The 25557-nt window shown below is 36.2% G+C and overlaps 1 protein-coding gene across 3 annotated transcripts in view; it reads right to left on the bottom strand.

Moving 5' to 3' along the window:
- Positions 1-25557, bottom strand: part of MINDY3 (MINDY lysine 48 deubiquitinase 3) — a 49723-nt gene that overhangs the window by 5314 nt on the left and 18852 nt on the right. For all 3 annotated transcript variants that reach the window (XM_048061727.2, XM_066991671.1, XM_048061728.2), the window contains 4 exons: positions 21866-21936; positions 20594-20674; positions 3109-3181; positions 2170-2242 (listed from right to left, as the gene is read on the bottom strand). In XM_048061727.2, the coding sequence (XP_047917684.1) occupies positions 2170-2242; positions 3109-3181; positions 20594-20674; positions 21866-21936 (298 nt within the window). The remainder of the gene's footprint in view (positions 1-2169; positions 2243-3108; positions 3182-20593; positions 20675-21865; positions 21937-25557) is intronic.

The following is a 25557-nucleotide window of genomic DNA, read 5'->3' as shown; positions in this document are numbered from 1 at the left end:
CATTTATTAATAGTACACTGGAATAATCTGAAAGCCTTTCTACATGAATATGGTGTAATTTTGGGTCACTACGAACAAATGTCAGTTATACCTTTATGCTTCTACTTAACCATCATATTCTACAGACATCAGATTGTTTAAACATTTATTTATATTTATCCTATCCTTTTGTCTAAGTTACAAGTTGTACCATACAGGAGAATGTCCTCATTGGAGCAAACCAACAGACTGCCTTGCCTGTGTACTGTTTCTAACACCGGTCAGTAGTGGATGCTTACAATAGAGTACAAGAGGGCAAGCATACAGTGATACCCTTAGTTTACCCTCCCCGTTTCCAGCAGTCTGCTGCTTCAAGACATCTTCAGTGAGAGGCTGTATCTAAACACAGAGATTGGTATTTTTTTGAAATTTCCATGCACGTGCCTAATTGGCTTTGAACCCATACACACTTGTTGTATTTAATCAACTCCACTCAAACTAAATTTAAGAAACCGTAAATAAGCATCCTATGTTTTGCAACTGCTACCTGCTAATCCAGTTTGATGACACCTTATTCTTGTACAGTGAGTAACAATGAACATAATTCTGTATTTATTTTTATGAAAATCCTGAATTTAGAAACCTCTCACATGCCAATGATAGTCTTTCGTTACTCACCCTGAGATTCCAAAAAGCTTAAAGCATTAGATAAGATGATCACAACCAATTTCTATTTAGTTCTCAAACTTAAAAGTGCAAATATCACTCTTGGAAGCAATGCCTTTAATTTTACTTTAACAACAACAACAAAAACAGAACAGAAAGGTCTGTATGTAATTTGAAATGTGTTATTTACACTTTTGTTCCACATTAAATGGACAGGGCAACTAGAAACAAAATAGAATAGGTCCTCAAGACAGTAATGTTAGACAAAATTTTTATTTAAGAAGAGATGTTTCAAGACAAAATATTCCATAGTTTGATCTCCAGTGAGGTCTTTCCCATATAGCAGGCTGTCTGACTGTCATCCTACATCAGTTTATGTTTGATGTGCTAAGCACAATGACATAGGCCAGGGTTATGCCACAGATGCCCTGAAGGCCAAGCAGCCGAATGAAAAAACTGCTCGATGCAGAAAGGGTATTTCTGCAGACTTATTGATGCAACAGGACAGAAGGCCCAAACAAAGTTTCTCAGACCTTTTAAATGAAGGCTTTTTTACCCTTTAAAAAGAAACTTTTGCAAATTGCACCATTTACTAACATGACACAAATACTAGTATTTTTGTCTCGTCTTTCCTTTGGTTTTAGTTTCCTGGGTGTCTTTTGATTCCAATTTTCACTCTTCCTCTCCAGCTCAGTAATCTTTGCTGTAGTTTGTAACATTTGGAAGACAGAAAATGACATCAATAAATTTCACGTCTGTGGTAAATCCACTTGCAGCCTCCACAGCCATTTTACAGGAACAACTGATTTAGACTATAATAGGCTAGAACATATGCTCATGAAAGAGCAGAACCATCTTTTGAAGATGTAAAAAAATAAAAATAAAAATATTAAGCACATAGCTCTCCTTCCTGGCTTAAACATTTAGTGTCAAGACATGATTAGAAACTGAAGTTTAACTGCTGCCACTGAATATTAGTCCTGTCAGTCCATATAACATCTAAAGTAAACTACCTTTTTCACTTAGTAGTTTTGACTCTAATCCTGGAAATGTGCCATTTCTGGAAATAAATGTCAGTTATAAACAGAAGATACCATGTGCTGCTGGAACAAAAATGCAAGTGAAGCAGTTTCAGCTTTAAACTCTGTACACAGATCAGGCAAAACCGCCTTCACGTGCCTTAGTGATTTATCTTTTTTGTCACACAGTTTCACCCTAGTCAACGTATGGGAATATACTCAAAAATGACCGTCTCCTCAACACATAGTAATGACAGTAGTGGTTTTTTTTTTTGGTTGGTGGTGGTTTGTTTTTTTTTTTTTTGGCTTCTAGTTATCACTACCAAAGTTAGAGAGACTTTAATTCTAATTCATCCCCCCTTCCATTTCACTGAAAGCTGACTTAGGCACTTCAAAATAACATCCTGTGCCCAGAGTACAGTCTAGAAAAAAAAATCCAGAAAAAAACAGTAATTAGTATGTGGCTAAATGATACTTCTGTATTCTGAAATTTCATTATACTTACTATTCAGGATCTGAAACAAGGTCCAGAGCCTTCATTACATCTTCTAGGAGAGTGTCAGGTATAAAGCCATTATCTAAAGAAGTAACAAAGCTCATTAGGAAAAGAAACAAAATGCTTTACAGGAACACAGAATTTACTAAAAAATATCACATATCTTTATCTCTAAAACTTAAAAACAAATGGTGGGGTTCTAGAAGGAACAGTTTTCAAACACTTCGCTCCCACTTTAAAAGAATGCAATACAGAAACTGTAGGTTTGTCATTCATACACTTAAAAGCTTAATTCTTGCTAAGAATTCAGTCCCTATAGCAATCTCCACTTGATATGTGGGGTAATAATTGCTCATTTTTTTTGTTTTTAAACAGTTAAAATCATGACTGAATGTTACACGATTTGTTTTTCAAAACATAAGAAATTTTTCGTTTTGTGCCATATACGTTTAAAAGCAGTTTCCAATGACAAATGCAATCATAGCAGCTCAGTTATTTTATGAAAGATTAATATAAGAGAAAGCAAATTATATGTAAGCCTTCTGTTAATTACAAACAATATTACGAGGTTAAAAAGCATATGCTCTAAGAACTCTAACTCCTGTTACACTATGTTGTACTCAATTTCCTTTGCTACAAAAAGTTTTCGAAAATTTATTTATTCCACTTATAGATTGAATGCCGTATTAAAAATTTCTTGTCTTAAGTACTAAGTACTTTATTTGTCTATTAATCAGTGTGGGAATAAACAGCGTATTACCCTGACATAGAAAGCACAATGGATTTGAAAGTGCAGTATTTAGAACAAGTTTTATAAAATAATAATCCTTTTTATTTTTAAGAGATACACCACAGAATGCAGCATTCGTTACTCCTTGAAATTTGTCTCTACCGAATGAATGCATTTCAATCCAAAAATCACACTTCAGCAAGACGTACAGCCCTTACCCTCAGGGTCGTATGTTTGGAAGACCCTCCTAGCTTGTTCTGAAGGCGCTTCAGGAGCAACAAGGGCCATATCCTTTGGAGAAAAAAAAAGAAAAATAAAACTTTCAGGATATTCTTGATTCAGATACAGATTACTAAGGAAAAATTTAGCTATACTACATAGGTTTGGACCTTAAATGAATGCAAATTAAATACAAGAGAAGAATAACTGAAGGTACTTTGAAAATATTGCTGATAGTGACTTAAAGCTATCAAGAAATATGTTACAGACCATTAAACTTCTAGACAATGCTTACGTAATTTTTTATGCAGATGTCATGGCACAGAAAAACTACTTGGAGTCTGTGTATTAAATAGAGATTTAGATTTATAGTATTATTCTTCATATCCGAAAACACAAACAAGTAGCAGAGGAATTTAGTGAGTGTACTATGCACGCATGCATTAAAAAAAGATAAAAATTATTTAGATAGAAAGCTGCAAGACAATGTTTTGAAGTCTACTTCACAGGCTGGCAGAACACAAACTTGTTAGTTGCATGAAAAAAATATGGTTCCAATAGTAGCTGTTGTAATGCTTTTATTTATGGGCGTTTCATCTCAAATACAGTTTTGCTTTCCAAAACTCATACACAGGAGACATTTTCTCTACTATCGTAAAATGGCAAAAAGCATATTCCTCTGGTTTTATGCCAAAAACATTATGAAAAAAAGTAAAACTGGTAAGCTATTCGTGAGAAATAAAAAGCGATAAAAAGGGTAAGAAATGCACCATACTCAACACACCGTTTAGCTTAAAAAGGTACCAAAACCTGAGATTAAAATGGAACATAAAACACCAAATAACTGCTCACTAGGAGTACCTCAAGTCCTACATCTCCTCTTAAAAGTTATGATCATGTATGTTATTTTTCACACAGAAAGGGAAATGAAAAACTTACTAAGGAAACGCTGCATTTGACAATGCCCCCCTACAGTTTTGCTTCCTGTCAAAGTAGAAATGAATGCTACCTGCTTTGCTATGAACAGGAAAACAAACAAAAAGTTGGCTTTCCTCTAAGCAACAGTAAACATCAAAACTGTTTCTTCATATTGTATTGAGTAAATTTATTCGTTTTTACAAATCAAAAAGTGTTTTAAAAAGTATACAATCTTTTTATTTCTAGTTTCAGCTCAACTTTTTGAAGATGACAGATCTTTTAAAAAGATAAAGTCACAATATCTACTCATTATACCTATATGCGGCAACAGTGAATCAGAAAAACATAGAATTCAAAAATGTATAGCGATCTATGGTTCTTTGAACAGATTAAAAAAACTACTTCAGGGAAAGAACAGTAGCAAATCACAGATTTTACCAGAATTCCACTCTTATCCATTTTCTCTTAATAGCTGACTCCAAATCAGCCAAGAATTTTAAGTATACACCTAACAGTATCCGGCACATGCCTAAAAAACTTTCCTGAATGAAAGCCAGCTGCCTGGAATACACAAAAAGGGGTAACATGCGACACAACACACATTTTAAAATATCAAGCAAGTTTTATTTTGCAGACATGAGAGATACAGCTATTACTGGCAGCAGGTGCATACAATCATGGGTTAGAGTTCCCCTGATTTCTGTACATGGGACAGCCAGTGTTTGGTCTTAAGAAGGATAGTATACAGAAGTTAGGAGGAGATATCTGAGCTGCCAGCCAAGGCGCTACTAGAACACCACCCCATCATACTTTCTCTCCTAAAGCCTGCTCTCCTGCTGCTTGACACCACGCAAAAAATCTACATTACCGAGCAGTGCGGTGCCTGTATGGAAGGATCAGGGTTCAATCTGCTGTCATCTATTACAGGGTACCCGTACTGCAACTTAAGTGGTAATAAAGTTTGGGCCAGATGCCAGCCCTAGATGCACACTGTGCGGAAGCAAAGCCAGCTGCTCGTGTCCACCCCACAGGCAAGGCTCTCTGAAAAGCAGCATCCCAATGTGCAACTTCAGCATGGGCTCCGCAGCTAGAGAAAGCTTTCAGCACATCTGTTGGACACTTGGTTACATGCTGCAGGATTCAAAGGATCAATGCAATGGGAATTTTCCCCTAAAAGAAAACTCTCAAGCATGCTAAGTCCCTAATGCAGATTAATCCAATAAATCACGTCTGCTGGAAGCCTCCTAGCTCTTAAGACGTGAAAAGTCCTTACCAGGACCAAGTCAATTCCAGGCTCCAGCCTACTGGGCCTCTTGCTGCACAAGTACCGCATCTCACTGTGACTGGACTTCTGGACCCATCTTCATTTATATCAGAAGTAGGCTGGCCTGCAGAGGAACTAGGACTGCACATCTCCCCGAGCTACATGCAACTTCTCCATCACCCTGTATCTGAGTGCTCCAAGGTAGGAAGCCTACAGAAGACACTAATTCAGGAGAAGTCCCTTCATACTTTTAGTCTCTCCCGGTGAGAACAAATTCTACAGTACCTGCTTAACAGACTGGAAAAATAAAAGCTAAATTGTTATATTAATCCTGTATCATCAAAATGCAATTTTAAGGGTCTAAATATGACTGATTTGGAACAAAAACACTGATGAAGAATATTAGTGATTGTGTAAATAAATGACAACTAGAGCACTTACAGAAAATCAACACTTTAACAGTATCTTCATAGTTGCCTATGCTTAAACTTTTTTTTAAGCTGGTAAGAGACTTAAGAAGCAAAAAGATTAGAAAAAATTCTTATGTTTGAAAAACCCTACAAAAGATTAAAATTAATTCTTTAAAAAAGGAAAAAGTAAATAAAATACATCTGTAGGGAGTGTGGAACCCCAAACTGTTCTAACCTCTGAGACTGTTGGTCCATAAATAATTAAAATTCCAAGATTTTAGCTGTGTATATACAAACCCCATGCATCCCCTAACTTTGAATATATCCACTATCCAGAAAAACTAGAGAGCTCAGCCAGTCCATACGTTTCTATCTAGCCAACGCCCCTCTTGCTCCCCCCAAAACAAACCCGTACCTCCCTCAAGCAGCAAAATTGAAAACGTGACAAACATTTAATGAAAACATACTTCAGCTGCCCAAGTTGATACTCCATCATATGTGCCAAAACACACACCCCCAGCCTTATGAATTGTATTTTGATGTATCCCATGCATTGAAAGTTCCATATAAGGGAATTCCATCAACAGTTAACTGTAATAATTATTTGCAATATTAAGTACAACATGTCCCAAAAATCACATTTCACTTGTTGGCTCTTATGATTCACAAACAAGTCATTTTGTATTACTTTGAAAAGTTGTTCTCATCAGCGGTACCAGTTATTTTAAGATCCCATGTTTACCCTCAGAGGCAAAAAATACTCTTCATAAGTTTTAATGAAAACATTCCAGAAGTTTTCATTTTACAAATCAAAACCATAACATAATGAATAAGCCACACTGACATTCTGGCTATGAATTTTTACAAAGACCCCTTGCTGAAAGACCTGCTGCCCCTGAAAATGAAATGTTTGCATATGGCCCACTTCACAGTTCCACACATACCACTGTTGAGTGATACATGGAAGAATTACATACTATAGCACTAATTCTTTTCTTAAAAATTTGCCTGAAAACAATACAGAAACACTGGTAATTTATTAACTATTTAATCGGATATGCAAGAACCAAGATTATTTTGTATCTTGTATTTTGGAATCTTGTATTACAGACAAAACAGTGTCTTTTTCAATGCTGTAATCATTGGCTTTCAAAACAGCAACTTTTCCAAAATTGTTTCCTAAGAAAACAAGGCTGATGGGATCTGAAACCAATTCCCGTATCTCTAGTTGACTTCTGGATGCATTGCTCAACTTCAATTTTATTTGACAGAAGGGCTGGAGTCTCAAGACTGGTTGTTGAAACTGGAGTCCAGGCAGAGAGGAATTGCACAAGTTTGTGTTCCCAGCAAGACAGAAGGCAGACGCTGCTGTTAGTGACTGCGTTTGGCAGAAGGTAGACGGCTGTCAACTACTGCAGGCACAAGCTCAGACTTGTGAATCCATGCCTGACTCTCCTCACGTGCACCCTTGCAGGGGATTAAGTGGTGGGCTACCATAGCACGTATCCGTGTGTGTGGAGAAGTAGAAAGAGAGGTGCAAGAGAGAAAAGGAAAGGAAAAGAAGAAAAAACATTTAAGGTTGTCTAGGAGACAACTTGCTGAAAGACAGGCTTTGTCTGGTTTGCTCTTCCACAATGTGCCTTGGCTTGGAAGCCCATTCACCCTATAGCAAAATCTGACAAAACATCATACTACTTTACTACTTTCTTTCCCTCAAAGATAAAATGAAATAAATTTTTCAGAAAGTTAGGCCATGGTATCTTGGGAGTTCTTTTGGACAACAAATTGTCTATCAGTCAGCAGCACATCCTTGTGTCAAGGAAGGCTGTATTAGGAGGAAGGTTGTAAGTAGCTGGAGAAAGTGATTCTTCCACTATACCTCTGAGATTCCACCTGGGATACAAGGAACGGGTTTGGGCTCCTGACCACAAGATGTTGACATACTGGAGAACTCCAGAGAAGGGCAACCAAAACGACTGGCGTGGGGAAAGAATGTAATATAGGAGAAGGGGCTGAGGGGACTGGATTTCTTAAGTCTTCGAAAAGGTTAACAGGAGGATCATTGCTATCTTCAACTACCTACTAGGACAATAGGGAAGACGGGGCCAGACTGTGCAATGTACAGAGAGGACAAGCGCCAATGGGTACAAATCACAAAACAGGAGACTTAGATTAGGTATTATAATTCATTTTTTTTTTCCCCCCATGATGAAGGAAGTCGAACATTGGAACAGGCTGCCCAGCAAGGCTGCAGAGATATTCAAAACACAACTGGACAAGACCCTGAGCAATCCGCTCTGGGCAAGACCTGCTCTGAGCAGGGAGCTTAATCCTAAAACCTCTAGCAGTTCTTTCCAATCTAGTTTATAATTCTAACAAGTTCTAGAATTATGGTTCTCATCTTACAATTTCACCTGGTCTTTATGAGACACTGAACATGTACTTAGAGATGTGTAACAATCTTATTGTATAAATTACTTTTTCAGAGTGGTCACCATTTCCTCTTAATTTTAACCCAATAGCTTCAAGCTGAATGCTTCCATTACTGATTCAAATATAAAAATACAATGCCCTGGCAAGTGACAATTGTTATTTGAACTTAAGTACAAAGCTTGAAAATTCTTATCCAAAGACAGCTATCCACACATCAGTGTTGAAAAAATTTTTGAGTGTGGATGGAGCTGATAGTTTAATCGCTGGTTTTGGTCCACATGTAGTGGTCGGGACTCTGGACTGAGATCCCGATAACAAAACTATCCCTACCATGTCAAAAAACACCCGGGTCCTGTTCTGTTTTTACTCTGGGTAGGACTCCAGAGACAAGTTAAACTGGATAAAATCCAATATCTGTCTGTTCAACCCAGCATACCATTGGAAACACAAAAAAGGAGGTTTTAACACTATGGGAAATAAAAAGAAAGTCAGGTCTATCCTAATACTGTGAGACTATAATGGCACCTGATGCATGGCCTAGAGGAAGAATCTCGTTCACTTAATCTCGCTGTGGAGGCATTTCATAAAGAAATCTGATTTTAATTGTGATTAAGGTTCTCTTAGAGATTATCTTTTGAAAAAGAAAAGAAATTTCATATGGTCCTACTAACGTACTCTGTAACTGTATCACCATTTGGATGCATAGGTCTTTCACACATGACCAGAATACTTTTCGAATTAGACACTGCTCCAAAGTATAGAATGAGGAGCTTCAGTTCCTCAACAACATGTTCAACAACATCCCAAGAACGCAACTGCTGCCACATTAAAAAAAAAGGGGGGGTAGGAGGTGGAAAGGGGGCAGGAAATCCATGTTCCTTGTTTTGAAGCATGTATTACAAGAGATTACCATAAAACAATGAAGAGTGGTTATATAGCGTTCACTTTTATTTATTTCAATTACCAACTTGTCTTTCTCACTAACACAGAACAAAGCCTGTGTTTTGAGAGCAAGAGTGTGGTACTGGAATTACAGAACAGGAGTGGATAAGTTTTAGTTTCCTGGAATTCTTATTTAATTACTAAATTAAATATTACCTCCACCTTCTCAAGTTTAATCGAAAAGGGCAGCTTTTCCTTACTTTTTGTTATTTAATAGTATCATATTCTGTCCTCAACAACGAAAAAAATAATCTTCACTCCTAAGAGGAACCAAACTGGAAGTGGTCAAGTTTCATGGTTGACAACATGCAAAAACTTCACAACAAAGTTTACTCAAAATGAATTGTAGTTTTTAATTATCATGCTAGCTGCCAACTTTTAAAAAAAATCTATATGAAATAGTATTTCTGTATCTAGTACCATTTCAGGCTGCAGACATGAAGCACTTGCAATACGACCCTTGGTGAGCATTAATATACTAACTCTATTTGAAAATTGCACTAAGTAGGTGGGAGGTGAACAGGTATGACAGGAACATGCAATGGCACAGTTCGAAGATGTACCTCAGAAATTCAATTCTTCTTAAATACTCAAAGTACTGGGAGCCTCACTTCATGTTAGAAACCAGTTTCAGGTATTCAGTTTGCCACTTAAACCATGTAATTCATCCTTGGGAAGATGAAAATGCCCTGGTTTGCTTCAACCCAGAATCATGAAATGTTTTTGAAAGTGGGTGTGATTGTGAGATTGATTATTTTGTAATTCAAATATGACAAAAATGTTTCTAAAAGACAATTATTAACTTGGCTAATTACTGACTAACACCTTATGGCTTTACATGTGAAAAGTATGAGTTTTAGAAAGTAATTAAGACAACAATATATTAAGAACATCATGTGACCACTGCTATTTTGTGCTGCTAAGCAGTATTTTAGGGAATCTGTGTACGTATGCAGAAAATACTACCTACTCAGGGACATTACACTTATTTTCTTTTTAAAAACAGTATTGCCTTTTATGTTCATATTGCAATTTGGCATTTCAGGTACCTAATTCTGTAATAGCAGAATACAACAATTACCTCACATTAAAGGCAGCATGTTTATTCCTTTAATACAAAACTTGTGTTATTTTCCTCCTTACAGCTGTGTTACACAATAAAGCCCATTTCATTTAACACCGATTACATCAGTTTTCTTAATTATGCATAGGCAATCACAGAACTTTATTTCTGAATACATCCATACTGTCTCAATATTCCTGTAGCAAAGTATCTTTAACTTATTCACATCTTAGACTGGCAACTTTGGCACCTCTCTAACATAAAACTGCTCTTTTCAAAAAGTCTATATAAACATATACAGACATATAAAGATTCCCTAAACTATAAAGCAGTAGACCCAAATGGGTATAATTCAAACTCAAATGAGAAAATATTAATGTTTCATACCCTTCTCATGTAAAACAGATCAACAGTGGGGGAAAAAAAAAAGCATTTAAAAACTGAAAGGAGGTTACTTAAATTTTAGAAACAAACATGTTACTCAGTTATTAAAATATGACTTCTGATGCTACGATGCTACATATGGGAGAAATAAAGACAGAAAATTAAAGTAGCATGTTAAATAACTGCTCCAACTCAGCTAGGAAAAGTTAAAAGCTTCTTCCACCATAAGTGGTTCCCCCCACATCTTTCTTCATATTTTTTTTCTTCCTTCCTCGTTTATACTTTCAATTCATTCATTCACGTATTTCTAACCTGAAAGTAGAGCTGCTTTATCAAAGGAGGTTGCTATCAGTATGAAAGGAGATGACCAAAGAATGTAAACCTCATTTCTGAATGCTTCTCAAAAGTGGTTAGAAAGGGACTTCTGACGGTATTTGTGATTGTACTTGTGAAGGATGAAATTAGATGCTGTATGTGGGTTCACTCTGATGTTCCCAGGGATTCAACAGCTGTCACATGCATTAAGGTTCTGTGAATCAGACAATAGCTAAAATCCAAGTTGATTTTAATCAGGTTCCTGCCAGTTATAAAATTACCTAAGGTCTCCTGGAAACGTGGATTTTGTACACCAGTTCAGTCTGTCATGTTACACGTTTATTAGGCAGCTGGGGAGTTTTGTGAAACATGAAGTTTGGCCTGAAATTTCAGAACAAGACTATAACTGCTACTATTTTACTATTTTAAAGATTTTTTTTTTTTTTTAAACTATTGACGCATATGTTGTCATGTTGGCATCTTGTTTAGTGTTTTCAGTTCCCTGCATCTAGCCTAGTATGGTCTGGGAACATGAGAATAAAGCAGGCTGAGCAGAGATGAGAATTAAAAAGAAAACGTCATCTTCCCAAATCTTCCCAAGGATACAGGACATCTTGCTCAGAAAGAATGAACATCTGTCTTAAGACTTTTGGGGGGAAGGAGAAAACGGACACAAATTTATTTTTGTTGTTTAGTGCAAAACCACTTCACAAGCTTTCGATAACTATACTTAAAACTCCCTATTTCATAAGCTATATAATACATCTATGGCTTCACTATAAAGAAGAAAAATTCTATGGGGTAGAAAGAATATGAAGAATCAATCTAGAACATGTATTTATAGCAGGCAAATACAGATTAACAGCCATTCATACTCACTGATTTTTGCTAACTGAGGACAACACAATGGTCATACCCCCAGTTCTTACACTAATTCTGGCACTGCTGTTTGGTAATGTAGTGACTACCAAATTTTCATTTCCAAGTTTCACTAAAAATGGTAAAATAATATTCCTAATATCATTATCTGCTAAACAGTTCCTTCAGTTAGTAAGCTGTAACTAGAAAATAAAATAAAAAGGAAGTCAACAAAAGGAACGACGAATGGATAGGACAGGCCTGGCATTTTCAGAGTTTATTATTTCTATATATCACCTTGTATAAGAATATATCGAAAACGGAGAGAAGTTAGTCATTATATTTGACTTATCCTGTCTCTTCTTTGCAATTCTACATTACTACAAATATTAAATTCCGTATTTCGGAAGGCAGTAGGTCAGGTTTTAGGACCCTTGGGAAAAAAATTTGTTCTGTGTTGAAACAGCTCATTAAAATCTCTTAAGATTCCCTTTCTGAAATGATTCCATTAAGAAAATCACTTAGTCTGATTACACCATTTGCTGACATAAATTGCCTTATTTACTGACCTGCGTTAGTTTAGAAGCTTTGACAATCATGTATATACTTGTTGAAAAGGCATGGAAATTAAACCCAGCTTCTTCCCCCTTCCATGTGCTGAGACAGCATCGAATGACTAAAACAGTACCTTTTACCTCTGTCTTCTCTCTTTCTTAAGCACAATTTCATGCCAAAACCTGGCATGAACACTGGAACAGACCACTGCACTGCATTCATATATTTTCTAGAAAGGGGTATTCTACAGCATCAAACTAAATCCCTTCTTTCCATTCCTCACTTGCTGTCAGCTTACCTATTAAGAAAATTAGTATTTTCTTACATATTATTCAATGATTTCTAAACCAGCAAGAAATGAAAGCACGCTAAATTTATTAAGTCACAGCTTTTGGGCTAAGACTTTAAATAGCCTTTAAGGGAATAAGTTTATTCCTCTCCCCTCCATCTACTCACAAATACTGGATAAACTACAAATTGGTTAGGGTGTAATGATACCTGCTCCATTATTAATAATATTACTATTTTTATTTGAACTCTGTTATTCAGTGGGAACTTGAAAAAATAACTAAATATATGCAGAATGCTAAAAGTATAAAATAATTTTAAAAATTAAAGAGCCAAAACTTAAATTTCCAAATGAGAAGAGGACTTTTAAAGTAGTTGTGTTTTTCAGGCCAAGATCTCTTGTGAGCTAAACATAAAAGCACATAAAACATCTCAGCAGCTGTCAGATACAGGAAGGATTCTAAGCTATTTTGTATAATATTCAGTGACAACTATCCAAAAGAAAGGGTCTGTAAAAAAATTATGTAAAGACGTAAGTATAAATGCCTAGTTTCTAAACGTTACCTGCAGACTGGAGCAGCTCCAAACATACCACTTGCCAAATGCAGAATCAAGACCACAACTGGTAAATGTTAATGCATTGAATGAGGTGGACGTGCTTCATGACCAGCAGAAAAAAAAACAAAACAACAAACAACAACAAAACCCAGTAATACAATGTATGAGAGAACATTATATTAGAAGAGGTGTGGATATAAAACTTCAGATCAGGACTTGCTGGATGGCTATATCCTATTGTACTACTGAGCAATAGCATGAACAATGCTTTGCTATTTAATATAGCTGAAAACGGAACTAAAGTGATAATTAAAGTGATATCACTAAGGTGATAACACCAGAATTGAGTACAAGTTATAGCTGGAGAGGCCAAGGTACCTGACTAATGGAAAAAGCAGATGATGGAGAAAAAGCCATCAGCATTTTGTTTTTCACTTGAACTGGAATTAGGAATAACTTTTTATACATGTTTCTGTAAATATCAATATGATTGATATTTAAAAACTGTAATACTATTAAAAATTTTATCACTTTATTCATCATTTTTAATAGTAAGCTGGGATTCCTATTCCTCCAAATTTGAAAAACAGAATATCTACCCGTCATGTGATGACTCAGGCCCCATGTCTTCTCTATTGTATCAAATATAGCTGGAACCAACATTGGTTTCATACCTAAAAGGGATACAGAATGATACAGTGATGTTCTCAGCCTTCGTTTCTATGCTTTGACGTTCAGAATTTACTTGATACAGTGACTTATACTTTATAAAAGTGTATTTAACAATGTCTTTGATGCATTTACTATTTGCGAGACACTCTGCATATACTAAGAAATGGCATTTTTTATTAAGAAATGGCATTTTTAGTGTGATATTCATGGCTATTACTTAAGCGTATTTTCTTTGTAATTTTTCCAATTTGGAAGTGCTCCGACAATATGCTAAATTGAGAACTTAACAGTTCAAGGAAAGGAGGTTTTTTTTTTTTTTTCATTTGTGGACCTACAAAAGGCTCCTTACATTGCATTGGTTTTATTTCTTTTCTTATTTAATCTCTCCTTCTCTTCTTGTTTTCAAAGGGCACCTCATGTAACAAGTGCTAGCATTTTACTTTGAATTTTTAGACTTAGATTTTACTGGACCAAAAGTTCCCATTGGAACTACTAGAACTATTTTCTGCCCCATTTCACGAGTTTTCATCTAGGCTTGGAAACAGCATCCAAGACGACAGTACAAAGTCATTCCCTCCTCTACTTCTGCACAAAACAGTACTAACATGTAATATTTCAGGAGGAATAATTCAGTGACACAAAAATTGGAACAACATAAACACATGAAAAGTGATATCATCTAAGCAGTCCTGTTCTCATCTACATCATGTATAGAAACTCAAATTCCCCCTCTGAAAGAAAACAGATGGATGAGAAATCTTTTCCCAAAAGGAAGTAATTTGCTTATTTGCTTAGGGGTATATACAATTACATTTCATGGTCTATATCAGCCAACCATGAACAATGTCCTTAAATGATCACAGTGAAAGCTATACATAATGGGATGAATGTTAAAAATATCTGAAACTTTAGGGAACTTATAAATAAAGATAAGTGTCTGAAATTAGTCAGAGAAATCAGGATAAACACAGTGAAAGCATTCTTTTTGTTGGTAAATCCCCAAATAGCCGGTTTGATGAATATTGTAAGCCTTACGCCCTCTCAGTTTAATGACCTCTATGTTACAATTTTTCAGTGTCTCAACTCCGAGAACAAATAATGTAAAAATCTTATGATTGAGTTACTGCCTCTGTGATCTAAACACTAAGTCCCCATAATTGCTAGTTATACTAGGAGATGCAGAGCACTTTTGACAAGAGCAGCATCAACTCTGCCTTGAGGTTAAGATCCTCAAAAAATCTTGTGTACAATTCTAGGCATCCTTGTATTGGAACAAGGACAAAAGCTGTAACTGATATAACGTGGTTCAGTATAGCATGGATACAAGTTATGAAGCAGTGCCTCCAATGCCTTTCCACAGTTCCTCTGCATACCATGTGGCAGCAAGGAAAGGCCCTACCTGAAGATGCCATTCCACTAATTAAAAAATAAATAAATTTAACCTACAATTTACTTGGGTAAATGCTGCTGTGTAAGTTACATATATATATGAAAGTAAGTACTTGTTTCCCCATAGGAAGCCTCCCAGACAGACAGACAAAGAAATGGCCCAGAAGCGCCTGCTCTGAGACACAAACACGCATCTGCATTAGGAACAATTTAATCAGAAAGTAAGATTGCAGCAGACCTACAAAGAGAAGAATAAGGTTTCACAGTCACGCTCTGTGATCTTGCAAAGCCAGAACAGGGTAGATACCTTACAGAAGTATTGTATTTTGAGGTACCCCTTTCCAACGATGAAACCATCATTGAGAATAGAACTGGCCTTTTGGCTACAAAACTATTCGGACAAAGCAACCCCTGTGAACTACTGCATTATTCAGAACAATTTAAATTCATTTGTTTAACAACAGCACTTACACTGTGAAGCTCAAAGTAACCAGCGGAATAAATTAAATTCTCTGCAGGCTCACAGATACCACAGGGAACACCCTGCCCTAACATTCACTTCAAAGAGGGGTCTTTTCTTGCAGAAAGAGCTCTTAACAACTGATGGAAATATATCTGAAGCCTCACTGCTGATTTAACCAGGTCAGAGCATTTGTCAAAAACAGAGCAGCATCTGTCTCCCTGCTCTTCATCAGCAACACAGAAAACTAACCCCCTGCTTGAGCCCAGAAGTTACCGCCATTGACTTACATACTCATCTACATCCTCCTGCCAGACAGTCCCAACCAGAACCAATTCCACTTACTCTTGGAAACTTAAGACTCTGAAACCACATACTCTGTAACCATTTCCTGAGGTGGAATTCTTCAAAATCTGATTCTGATTTCTTCTCTAGCGAAGAAACACTTCAAAATCCGATTACCTGATTACCCAAAACGAAGGGAGTAGACATTTTTCACTACCTTCCCTACACAGAACTCCTCTATTAATGGAGAAGTATAATTTATTCAGATACACACAGTTTACTTTTGTATAGACCATTATTGTTAGCATACACTAGTAACGGTTGAATTTTTACACATACATCTTGTTTTCTTTCACGGCCACTGTCATTCTCTGTTGATGTTCTTAAGTTAGATGTCATTCAGTAACATTCCTCCTTTGGGCAGTGCTGGCAAACACCACTGACCCAAATTCAGGATTTCCTATAGCAATGCCAGTGTTTGCTCAGGTGTCTCTCTACTAAAATTTGGTTTAAAAGTTTGTTTAGGAAGAGAGGTAAATGACTTTTCTTCCGAGAGATAATATTATTGAGGATACTGCAGAAAGGCCCTGAGAATACGTAAACAGGTTACAGCACTCAAAATTAGAAAAATAGAAAACTGTAATCCAAAACCATAAGAATAGTCCCAACCCAGCAAAACAGGCACATTTTCCTTAAAAAGCGTTACTTGTAACTTGTTCAGATGTCTCAGCCAGTAGTTTCCTCTGCTTATGTGATTCCTGAAGTCTAGAAATGCTACAATGCTGTAACTAAAAATGGAAGTGGACAGCTTGATTCTGTTGAGGTCTGTGCGCTCCAAGAACCGAGAATGAAGTACAATAACCCAAAGTCCCTGGGGACTCATTCCATGTTGTCTTTTCACTTTTAAAAACTCTGAATTCAAACTTCCAGAACATGCAAGTTAGTATGTCAGCAGACACTATTTAGAAAGCAGCTATTAATCTATTGTTCTTCCTATTATTTTCACTGAAACATTTTCTTATTTTACATGAAAACCACATAAACTAGTTGATTTTTTTTTTTTTACAGTGCCTGATGATGCTCTGACATTCCTACAGGTTCTGAACAGTCTCAGCTTGTCATAACTTCCTGTTATGAGGATAATAAAAACAACCAAAACCTGACCATACAGTATTTCATCCGGAGCATCACCTCCTTATCTCTACATTGTCAGAACCACCCCATTTTTCATTTTCTTCTCTACACAATTTAAAAAAAAAAGTTGATTTTAGAGGACATTTACAATACTGTCTATTTGCATGATCACCGTCTGACAGGGATACTTAGAATGTCAGATGAAGCTTTCCTTGTTTATTTTTGTTGGCCTGAGGCCATTTGAGAGTTGTCTTATTCAGTGAGAGGAAGGGAAGGCAGGGAGAGGCAGAAATGATGGCAGACTGGATTTAGCTGCCTGCGAAGAACCTACATAGTCAGTTTTTCAGGGAAAATCCACCTTGTGACAAATGCAGCATCTATGATAGGTAACTAGGAGGAATAGCCACACTTCCCAGATTGCTGAGCATCAAGCAACTTTCTAACCATATACGTACACAGTCATAATTGGAAAAAAAAGAAAATATTCTAGTACTAATTACAATCCCCTGCTAACACTTGCTCCCCTCCCAACTTTTCACCCCATTTTTTTCAGATCTACTTTGACAGACGTAAGTATCAGAGAGTTCTGAAGAACTATTCAGGTAATGCAAGCGTTCGTATGTCCTTACCAACTTTATGACATACTGAACTACAGAACAATCTGTAGCATTTTTCCTTGAGACCTAAGAAACTAAAATACGGAAAATGTGAGGTGAAGGTTCATCTCATTAAGGAAGAAACTAATTCTTATGTCATTTCTGTGTACCTCCAATTCCCTGTAATGAAACGAGGCTGAATGAAATATCTCTGTACATCCCAAATGAGTTTTGACAATCCTGACATGGTGATGAAAACCATGTAGATAAAATCTCCATTATTTCAACTTCCATTAATAATGGGGGAAACTACTGACCTACTGGTAGACTTTTGCTACAACTTGGAATTGACTCAGCTGTCACTGTTTAAGGCTATTTCAGGCAGCAGCAAGAGAATTTAAGCTTAGTCATGAACTAGTTTGTTTTTTATTTTCACTTTTATCCTAAAGTGTGATTTTCAGCACAAAAATGCTATGTTGCACTTTGCTCATTCATTAAAATCCACTGAAAATGTAGAAGGTAAGTTTCAGGCTGGTTGCTATGGACAGATTTATTTTAGAAAGTATGACTAAACATTCCTCTGAAAGTCACAGCTACAGCAAAACAGTTCAGATTTAGTGATGCAAATATATTCTGGCAGACAGCAACAGTTGTCTATAACATTTTCGGTATTTAATACAAAATGTTCTAAGATAGAAAACCATGGTGGATGGTTTCATTCCACAGTGAAGACACCAATGTTTATTGCTGTACTTCAAATGAAATGTAAAACCTGAATGAAGCAACTGAGTAAACAACAGCTGCCAATTTTGAGAAGGGTGGTATGCAGCATTTAAGTAAAACTTTTTGTCTGTTGAACCTTCACGTTCAATAAAGGTCCCTGAAGGAACAATGAAGAATCTGCCCATAGGGACGATATTATAGGAAGATTGCCTTTTTCTAGGCTTCTTGGCCTAATTACACAGCTAACTACAACAGCGACTACTCCTCTGCTTAGCAATTGCTTAGATGTTCTATTTAAGCATAAGGGTTTAGGCTCCTGTCAATTATACGCAGCTTCAGAGAATTAGAGCCATATTTATTTCTATCCAAACCTGATCTAAATTGCTTTTGTCTTCCCTCTCCATTTTCCTCGTTCAGTTCTGAAGATTTCTCTGTCTAATCATATTCAACATCGAGCTGGAAGTTACATCCTCAGTATGAAGCATCATCCAGAGAACTACACACACTACTTTAACAACTTACTGACTAACCATCTGGCAACGTATTCAGGTTTCTTCCTACAGTGTTCAGCAAGCAGCTTCAACTGGTAACTGCAACATGATTCAGTACTTCCTCTGCATAGCTGACATTTCTGCTCCACCTGAAATGCTTACCAACCCTGACTTTAGGGTGAGGACAGACATACAAAGTACTCACGGAACTTTTACACACCTTCAGCTCCCACCTCTTTTCATAAGAAAAAAATCTGGGAAATTCTTTGCCAAGCCCCCATTGCTTTCTTTTCCTGCTCTTTGATTCCTGAGATACTAATCACAAGATGAAGTTTTTCACAGCCTATTTGGAGTTCAGCAAGGAAAGAAGAGCCAAGCTATACTGGAAGCACTAGGCATTGACGCCTAGTTACCTTAAACCCAGCAAAGAGACCTCTACGTTGTAAAAGAAAGAGCATTCGAAATGGATTTCTACCTGGAAATAGTCCCTGTAAACACAAAACATTTGGAGATACAGTAACATTCTGGACAGGTTTACCTGACTTGGATAACAGGACGATTGTGTCTATTTTATTTATACCTATCATGACTCATAACGCTATCTACAGAATAAGGTACTGACATAGGATTATTCCAAAAAAAGTGAAAAAACTTCGAAACTGAAATCCAAAAAATTTACTTGAAAAGACTGTTTGGGGAAATAGTAGGCAGAAAACAAGTAAAGTAGAATATAGATTTTTTTTCTGTAGTGTGGGAAAGAAAAAGCAATTCCTTTTTAGACCAACAGGAATTCAAGGAAGTTCTAGTATAGCGTTTGCAAAAAATTCAACGCAGAATATGAGCTAATTGTGTATTTTTTTAAAAGTAAGGTTAAAGAAATTGCTGCATATACGCTTCCAATTATCGTGGGTTTCTTTTGTTCACTTTTATTATATAAGCCTGCTACTCTGTTTCTTCTTTATTTTTATTTATGGCAAATTCAACAACTGAAGAAATTATGGCCTTCATTTTGTCATACGTTCTACTACTTACTTTCAAGATTTATTCCTAAAAATAGTCATTCATTTGTAAGATACTAAGTATAGGAAAGTTCATTTGTAATAAAGACTAATAAATGCACTAATAAGTACCAGATAAAGTTTCAGTAAGTGTTTTTAATCAGAAAGTGTTCTGTAGAAATTATAAGTGTATGAGAAAAAAAAATCTTACAATCTTCTACTAAACAAATAGAAACTGATCAGAAACTTTGGTCTAAGGTTTTAAACTGAGGACTTGTGATTATCATACATACCTATTAGAGTAAATAAAAGGAATTATTGCAAGTGTCCTGTATCTATTTTTAACCTAGGACAAAGGTATCTATGGTTATAGATTAAAATCTGTGAAAGTACTGTCACAGAAAGATTAAACTACTAATAGTCACCTACATGTAACTATTTCTTTTTTATCCCTCTCTTGCACAATAAAAATTCAAGACAGTATGTATCACAATTACGGTGTTCTAAAGCACCCCCTTCCCCCCATACCCTCAATAAATTAAACCAGAATCAAAAGATTTCACTAAATTTAACAGGTATCATTAAAACACTTCAAGTCTGTCTTCAAAGGTAGGCTTAATTAAAAGTTTTGGTGACTACATTTTATATCGAAGCCACATGAAACTCATGTCGTGGCAAGATCTGAACTTCGGATTTATGTGGTGTTTATCTGCCTGAGGTTACGTAACAAAAATCACATCTAACATACCTTGGCAAAAAAGACTGTGAGATGTGTTTCACTGCCGAGTATCCAGATGGGGAATTTTGGAGACTTCAAATAGGAGCCAACCTAAAAAGTTGTAATAAAATAAGAATCACAAAGCAAACCCAGGAAATTCATCTCATCAGCGATCAAGCTAATGACAAATCAGTCAGTGGAGACCCAAATGCTCTGAACACTACTATAAAGTGTTCAACAAAATATCAAAACTGTGTAAAATACTTGGATTACAGGTTAAATCTCTGATTCCTGATCGACTTGGAAAACAACGTAACTTACAGTAATTAACTGAAAGATGACATCATTGAGAAAGTGGTATCATCAATATCTAGTACTTCAGCCTTGGAGACACTTCAAAATGCACAGGATTAACTACTCCTATGCCTAACAATAATGTAATCAGATGCTAAATGAGGTAGAAGTCCACTTATTACCTGGTTTTGGATGTATCAATTCAGAAATGACAATTAACAAATGAAGGGGCAGTGTCTATCAATACACGATATTTTGAAAACCACACAATCCTCTTTAACCATGAGCTAAGTTAAAAGAATTCAATATAGCTTGAAGAAGAAGCAGAGATCAATCAAAAAGCCTTTTGAAATTAAGATTATCAATGCTGTAGTATGCATGTAGTAGTATGATTTTCTAGAACACAATTTCTCGAATAAAATCATTAAATAAAGGAAGTCTGTGTCATGACATGAAGAAACAACATAGATTAAGCAACTTTCAACAACTTCAGCAGCTTTCAGATGTGCATAGATAAGTATACAAAGTAATTACTAGATCTTCAATACATTATATTAACTAACATTTAACTTAACAGTTTTACAATTCATACTTATGGCATTTTAAGTGGAAGACAGCAATAGCGTAAAAAGAAAACTAGAACTGCAGCATTCACGATTAGCAAATCTCCTTGGGACTAGATACTGTTTGAAGACAAGAGTTTCATAACCACCTATATAACTTGCATTAAGCATTATTTTGGTAATAATATGAGCTTCTAACTTGCTATCTCAAGTTGGTGCAATAAAGTTTTAATTTAAATAGCATCATACATTTACTCAGTAAGATGCATTTAACAATTTTAATTCTTTAATATACTATTATTTTCAGTTTTAATTTGAAGTTGAAAATACTTTGTAAGTTCTGTAATATCTCCCATTGTTCACAGTGAAGCTTTTAGTAATAGTCAAAGAAGCACAAAACACCACAGTGAAAGAAAAATTGTAAATTATACAGAAAATAGCTTACCTTACAGTACCTCAGAGATTCCATCAATGTCAAAAAGCCAATTGTTGCTTGTTTATGTATACCAAGAAGTTCTGTTCAAAACAAAACCCAGATTTATTCCAGAAAAATCCTCACAGCCTCTTTTAAGTTGCTTTTTCTTGCTTTCAAAATTGGTCAAGGAACAACAATTTTAAAAAGTAATGCAGTTTCAGCAAAGATAAATCATTAAGGTATAGTAAAAAAAAAAACTGGAAAGGTTTAATAATTTCCCTCTCTATAAAGAAATTAGAGTCAAACAGATGTTTTTAAATGAAGTTTGCTGTTGATACCTCTTTTCAAAAGTTGCTGGTTTTATTAGAAGTACTTGTATCTTACACCAAAATTATTCTCAGAAAAAGTTAAGAAAAACAGCTTTCCTGAAGGGGAAAGAAAAGATCTGTGTGTGTATTCTTTTAATTTTAAGAGTTCCACAGCTTTATTTATGTTAAACATTTCACATTCTGAACAATAAAACATGAGAATTTTGTAACTAGCAGTTCTGTTAGTAGGAAATAAAGTGTTCTCTCAATTTGATTTTTCTATACCAACTTCCACTTAATGAATCATACAGCTCTCAAGCACACACAGCTGTTAGCGACATCTAGACTATTTACATACTACTGAAAGAGCTGTACTGAAAAAGTTGACTGAAAGAGCACTCAGCTTTTTTTGAAGATCTCTATCAGAGAGTAAGAAAGTACTTCAAAATTCAGGCTTAGAAACTAGTCATAACCGTATGGAATTGAAGGAGCTCTGGGCTTACATATACATCATCTCAACAGTGCATGGAGCCTATGCCACGCTTCCTTCACCAACTTTGAGTTTTAATGACTGAATTTTGCAACAGTGGAGAACAGTTATTATAGACATGGTTTAACTTTTCCTCCACCATTAAGAATAACGAAACCAAACTTACAATGTTAGTTCATTTACTACCTTTGTGGCCTGCAGGTACAACTCATTCGTTAGAGGTGGCAGCTATACGTGTAAAAGGACCTCTTCGCAACCTAGGATTCTTTGATCTGAAAATACGCTTTCAAGAATTATCTTCAAATTTTCTTGAATTAAAACATACGGGGGTGCATAGACGTTTCTTTGCAGAACCCCTTTACCTCACCAACTTCGCAGCTGCTATAAACTGCAATATGCTTTGACAATTCAACCTTCATTTGAGCCAAGGGCAAGAGAGATCTCAATTCAGAACGTACTGAAGGATTCTTCAAACTAGGGAGTAGCTATTGCTCTGAAATAACATATTTCTATGTGCAACAAAGAGAAATGAATCACAGAAGTAACACTACATATTAAGGACATAATCTTAACATATCACATTTTGGAAAAAATCAATAAAATTAATGTAAAACTCTGTCTGATAAACAAAGGCTTCAGATTTAAGAGCTGACGCACAGAACAAAAACACAATTAATATTTGCTAGTCAGAAAACAATGATTCAGGTTATAATGAACAGGCTGCCCAGAGAGGTGGTGGAACCTTCCTTCTTGGATATATTCAAAAGCCACCTGGACATGGTCCTAGACACTCTGCTCTAGGCATCCCTGCTTGAGCAGGGAGGTTGTACCACACAACTTGCAGAGATGCCTTCCAACCTCAACCATTCTGTGATTCAGAAACCAACCAGATTAAGATTTTTTTTTTTTTTTTACCCCTGACAAAAAGTACCTTTGCAAGTATAAGCAGATTTCTAAAAATGGAGAAATGCAGAGCCTTTAAAAGTTCAGGTACAAATTAACGATGATTTTAGAATTTAATGATACTGTTACCAACGGTATAAGAATACTACCACCTAGCGACTATCTGAAACATCACAAATTCTTGGCATTAGTTAGAAAAAGTGACTCCAGGATTTCATTTTTGAAACACTTCTTACATTTCACATAAGAAAGACAGGAAGTTTACTCTAATTAACTAAGATCAATAAAGTTTTGGTTTTAAAACACTGAACTGAAAATAAGCAGGGTAGCTCCAGCCAAAATACAAATCCCACAAAACACAGAATGTAAAAATAAAAGTGTATTTCTCAAAGATTTCTATTATTAGAACCTCTTCAAGCAATATCTTAAACACCCACGCCCAGTCCTCCTTCATAGTTTGTCCCCTGCTCCACCACAATCCCTGACTCTCAATTTCCTTGTTCATTTCCTCACTACCAGCCTAGCAAGGCCACACATGCAAGGCAGTTTAGTTATACTAACGTGCTGACCAGTAAAGCAACAGCCAACACTTGAGTCCAGCATGCAATCTATCTCATGGGAAGCGTTAAGTTTGTTCTCTCTGAAAGTCCTCACTTTTCATGAAATTTTTGCGAGCTTCTCCTTAAAATGCCTGATGCAAAATTTGATTAGTTTGTCAGAAATTACTTCATGAAAAGAGAACAGACAAATGAACAGCAACTGAGATTAGAATAAGATGAGTAGTTTAAACAGGAATATGTACATAGGAAACGAGAAGAAAGCTAGGAAGTCAGAAGACCGACATTTCACTGGTAGTTGTACAAGTGGTGGCTTAAGAAAAACGCCGGTTAACTTCTGCCCAACTTGGAAAATTTGCATTACCATGTAAGTTACAGCTCTGAGTGTCACTTGCAAACTACTTGGTAATTCTTGAAGTGCGTAATTCAGTATGTTCTTTTTCTCTAAAAAGATTACTGACAGTAACTTTTAAATTGTTTTTTAAAAATTTTTTAAATTTTTAGATTGTTTTAAATTAATTTGAAAATTTTACTTCAGTAATTAAAAATTACCTACTTAAATAACTGAACAAGAGTTAAAGTATCTTTATGCAACCTCTGAATAAAAACACAGGGCAAGTGTAATTTTGAAAATTTCATAAGTGTATTGGCTTATGATAATATTATCACCTATTGTTTTTCCTGTTTCTGCGTTGAGGCTGAGTCTTCTCACTGCTACTTCACTGTGGTCCCTGCAAACATGGTATGTGTCGTATTCCTGCTTGGACAGTCTCCTTGTTTACTGTACTTTGATTTTTAGCAGACCTCTAGTGGAAATAAAACATAACTGCACAAAATCTTTAATGTTAATCAGTGAATACAGGATTGTCAGCTACAGGCTGAGGTTATAAAATGACCTGGATCACGGAAAGGGAAACAGTCTCAGGAAGTCAGGAAGATTGGCCAGTACACTGGAGGCAGGGACGTTATTCAGAGTAGACACACCAGGCTAGGTAAATGAACTGTCAGGAAACTTATGATATTCACCAAGGGCAGATAAAAGTCATGCATCCACACAGGAATAAGCCCATGCAGCACAATTGGCCGGCACTGACTGGCTAGGAAGCAGCTTTGTGGAAAAGGACCTGAGGTCTGTGTGAACGAGTTGCACACGGGTCATCAGTGTGCCACTACACCAAAGGTCAGCTGCATCTTGGGCTGTGTTAGGAGGACAGCCAGCACATGGAGGGAAGTGATGGTTCCCTCTCTCTGGCACTTGTGAGACCACCACTGGAGTTTTGGGCTCCCCAGAACAGGAGAGACATTGACAAAGTGGAGCAAGTCCAGTGGAGAACCACTGAGATGATTAGGAGGCTGGAACACATGATGTACAAGGAGAGGCTGAGAGATGAGTTTGTTTCATCCCAACAAGAGAACGATAACGTGATGGGGGGAATCTTATTGCTGCCTATGACTATCTGACGG

Source organism: Anser cygnoides, chromosome 2 (genome assembly GCF_040182565.1).
Source record: "Anser cygnoides isolate HZ-2024a breed goose chromosome 2, Taihu_goose_T2T_genome, whole genome shotgun sequence".
NCBI classification, from domain to species: domain Eukaryota; kingdom Metazoa; phylum Chordata; class Aves; order Anseriformes; family Anatidae; genus Anser; species Anser cygnoides.
The sequence above is the reverse complement of the archived record's forward strand: the minus strand, read 5'-3'. Positions and strand labels throughout refer to the sequence as shown.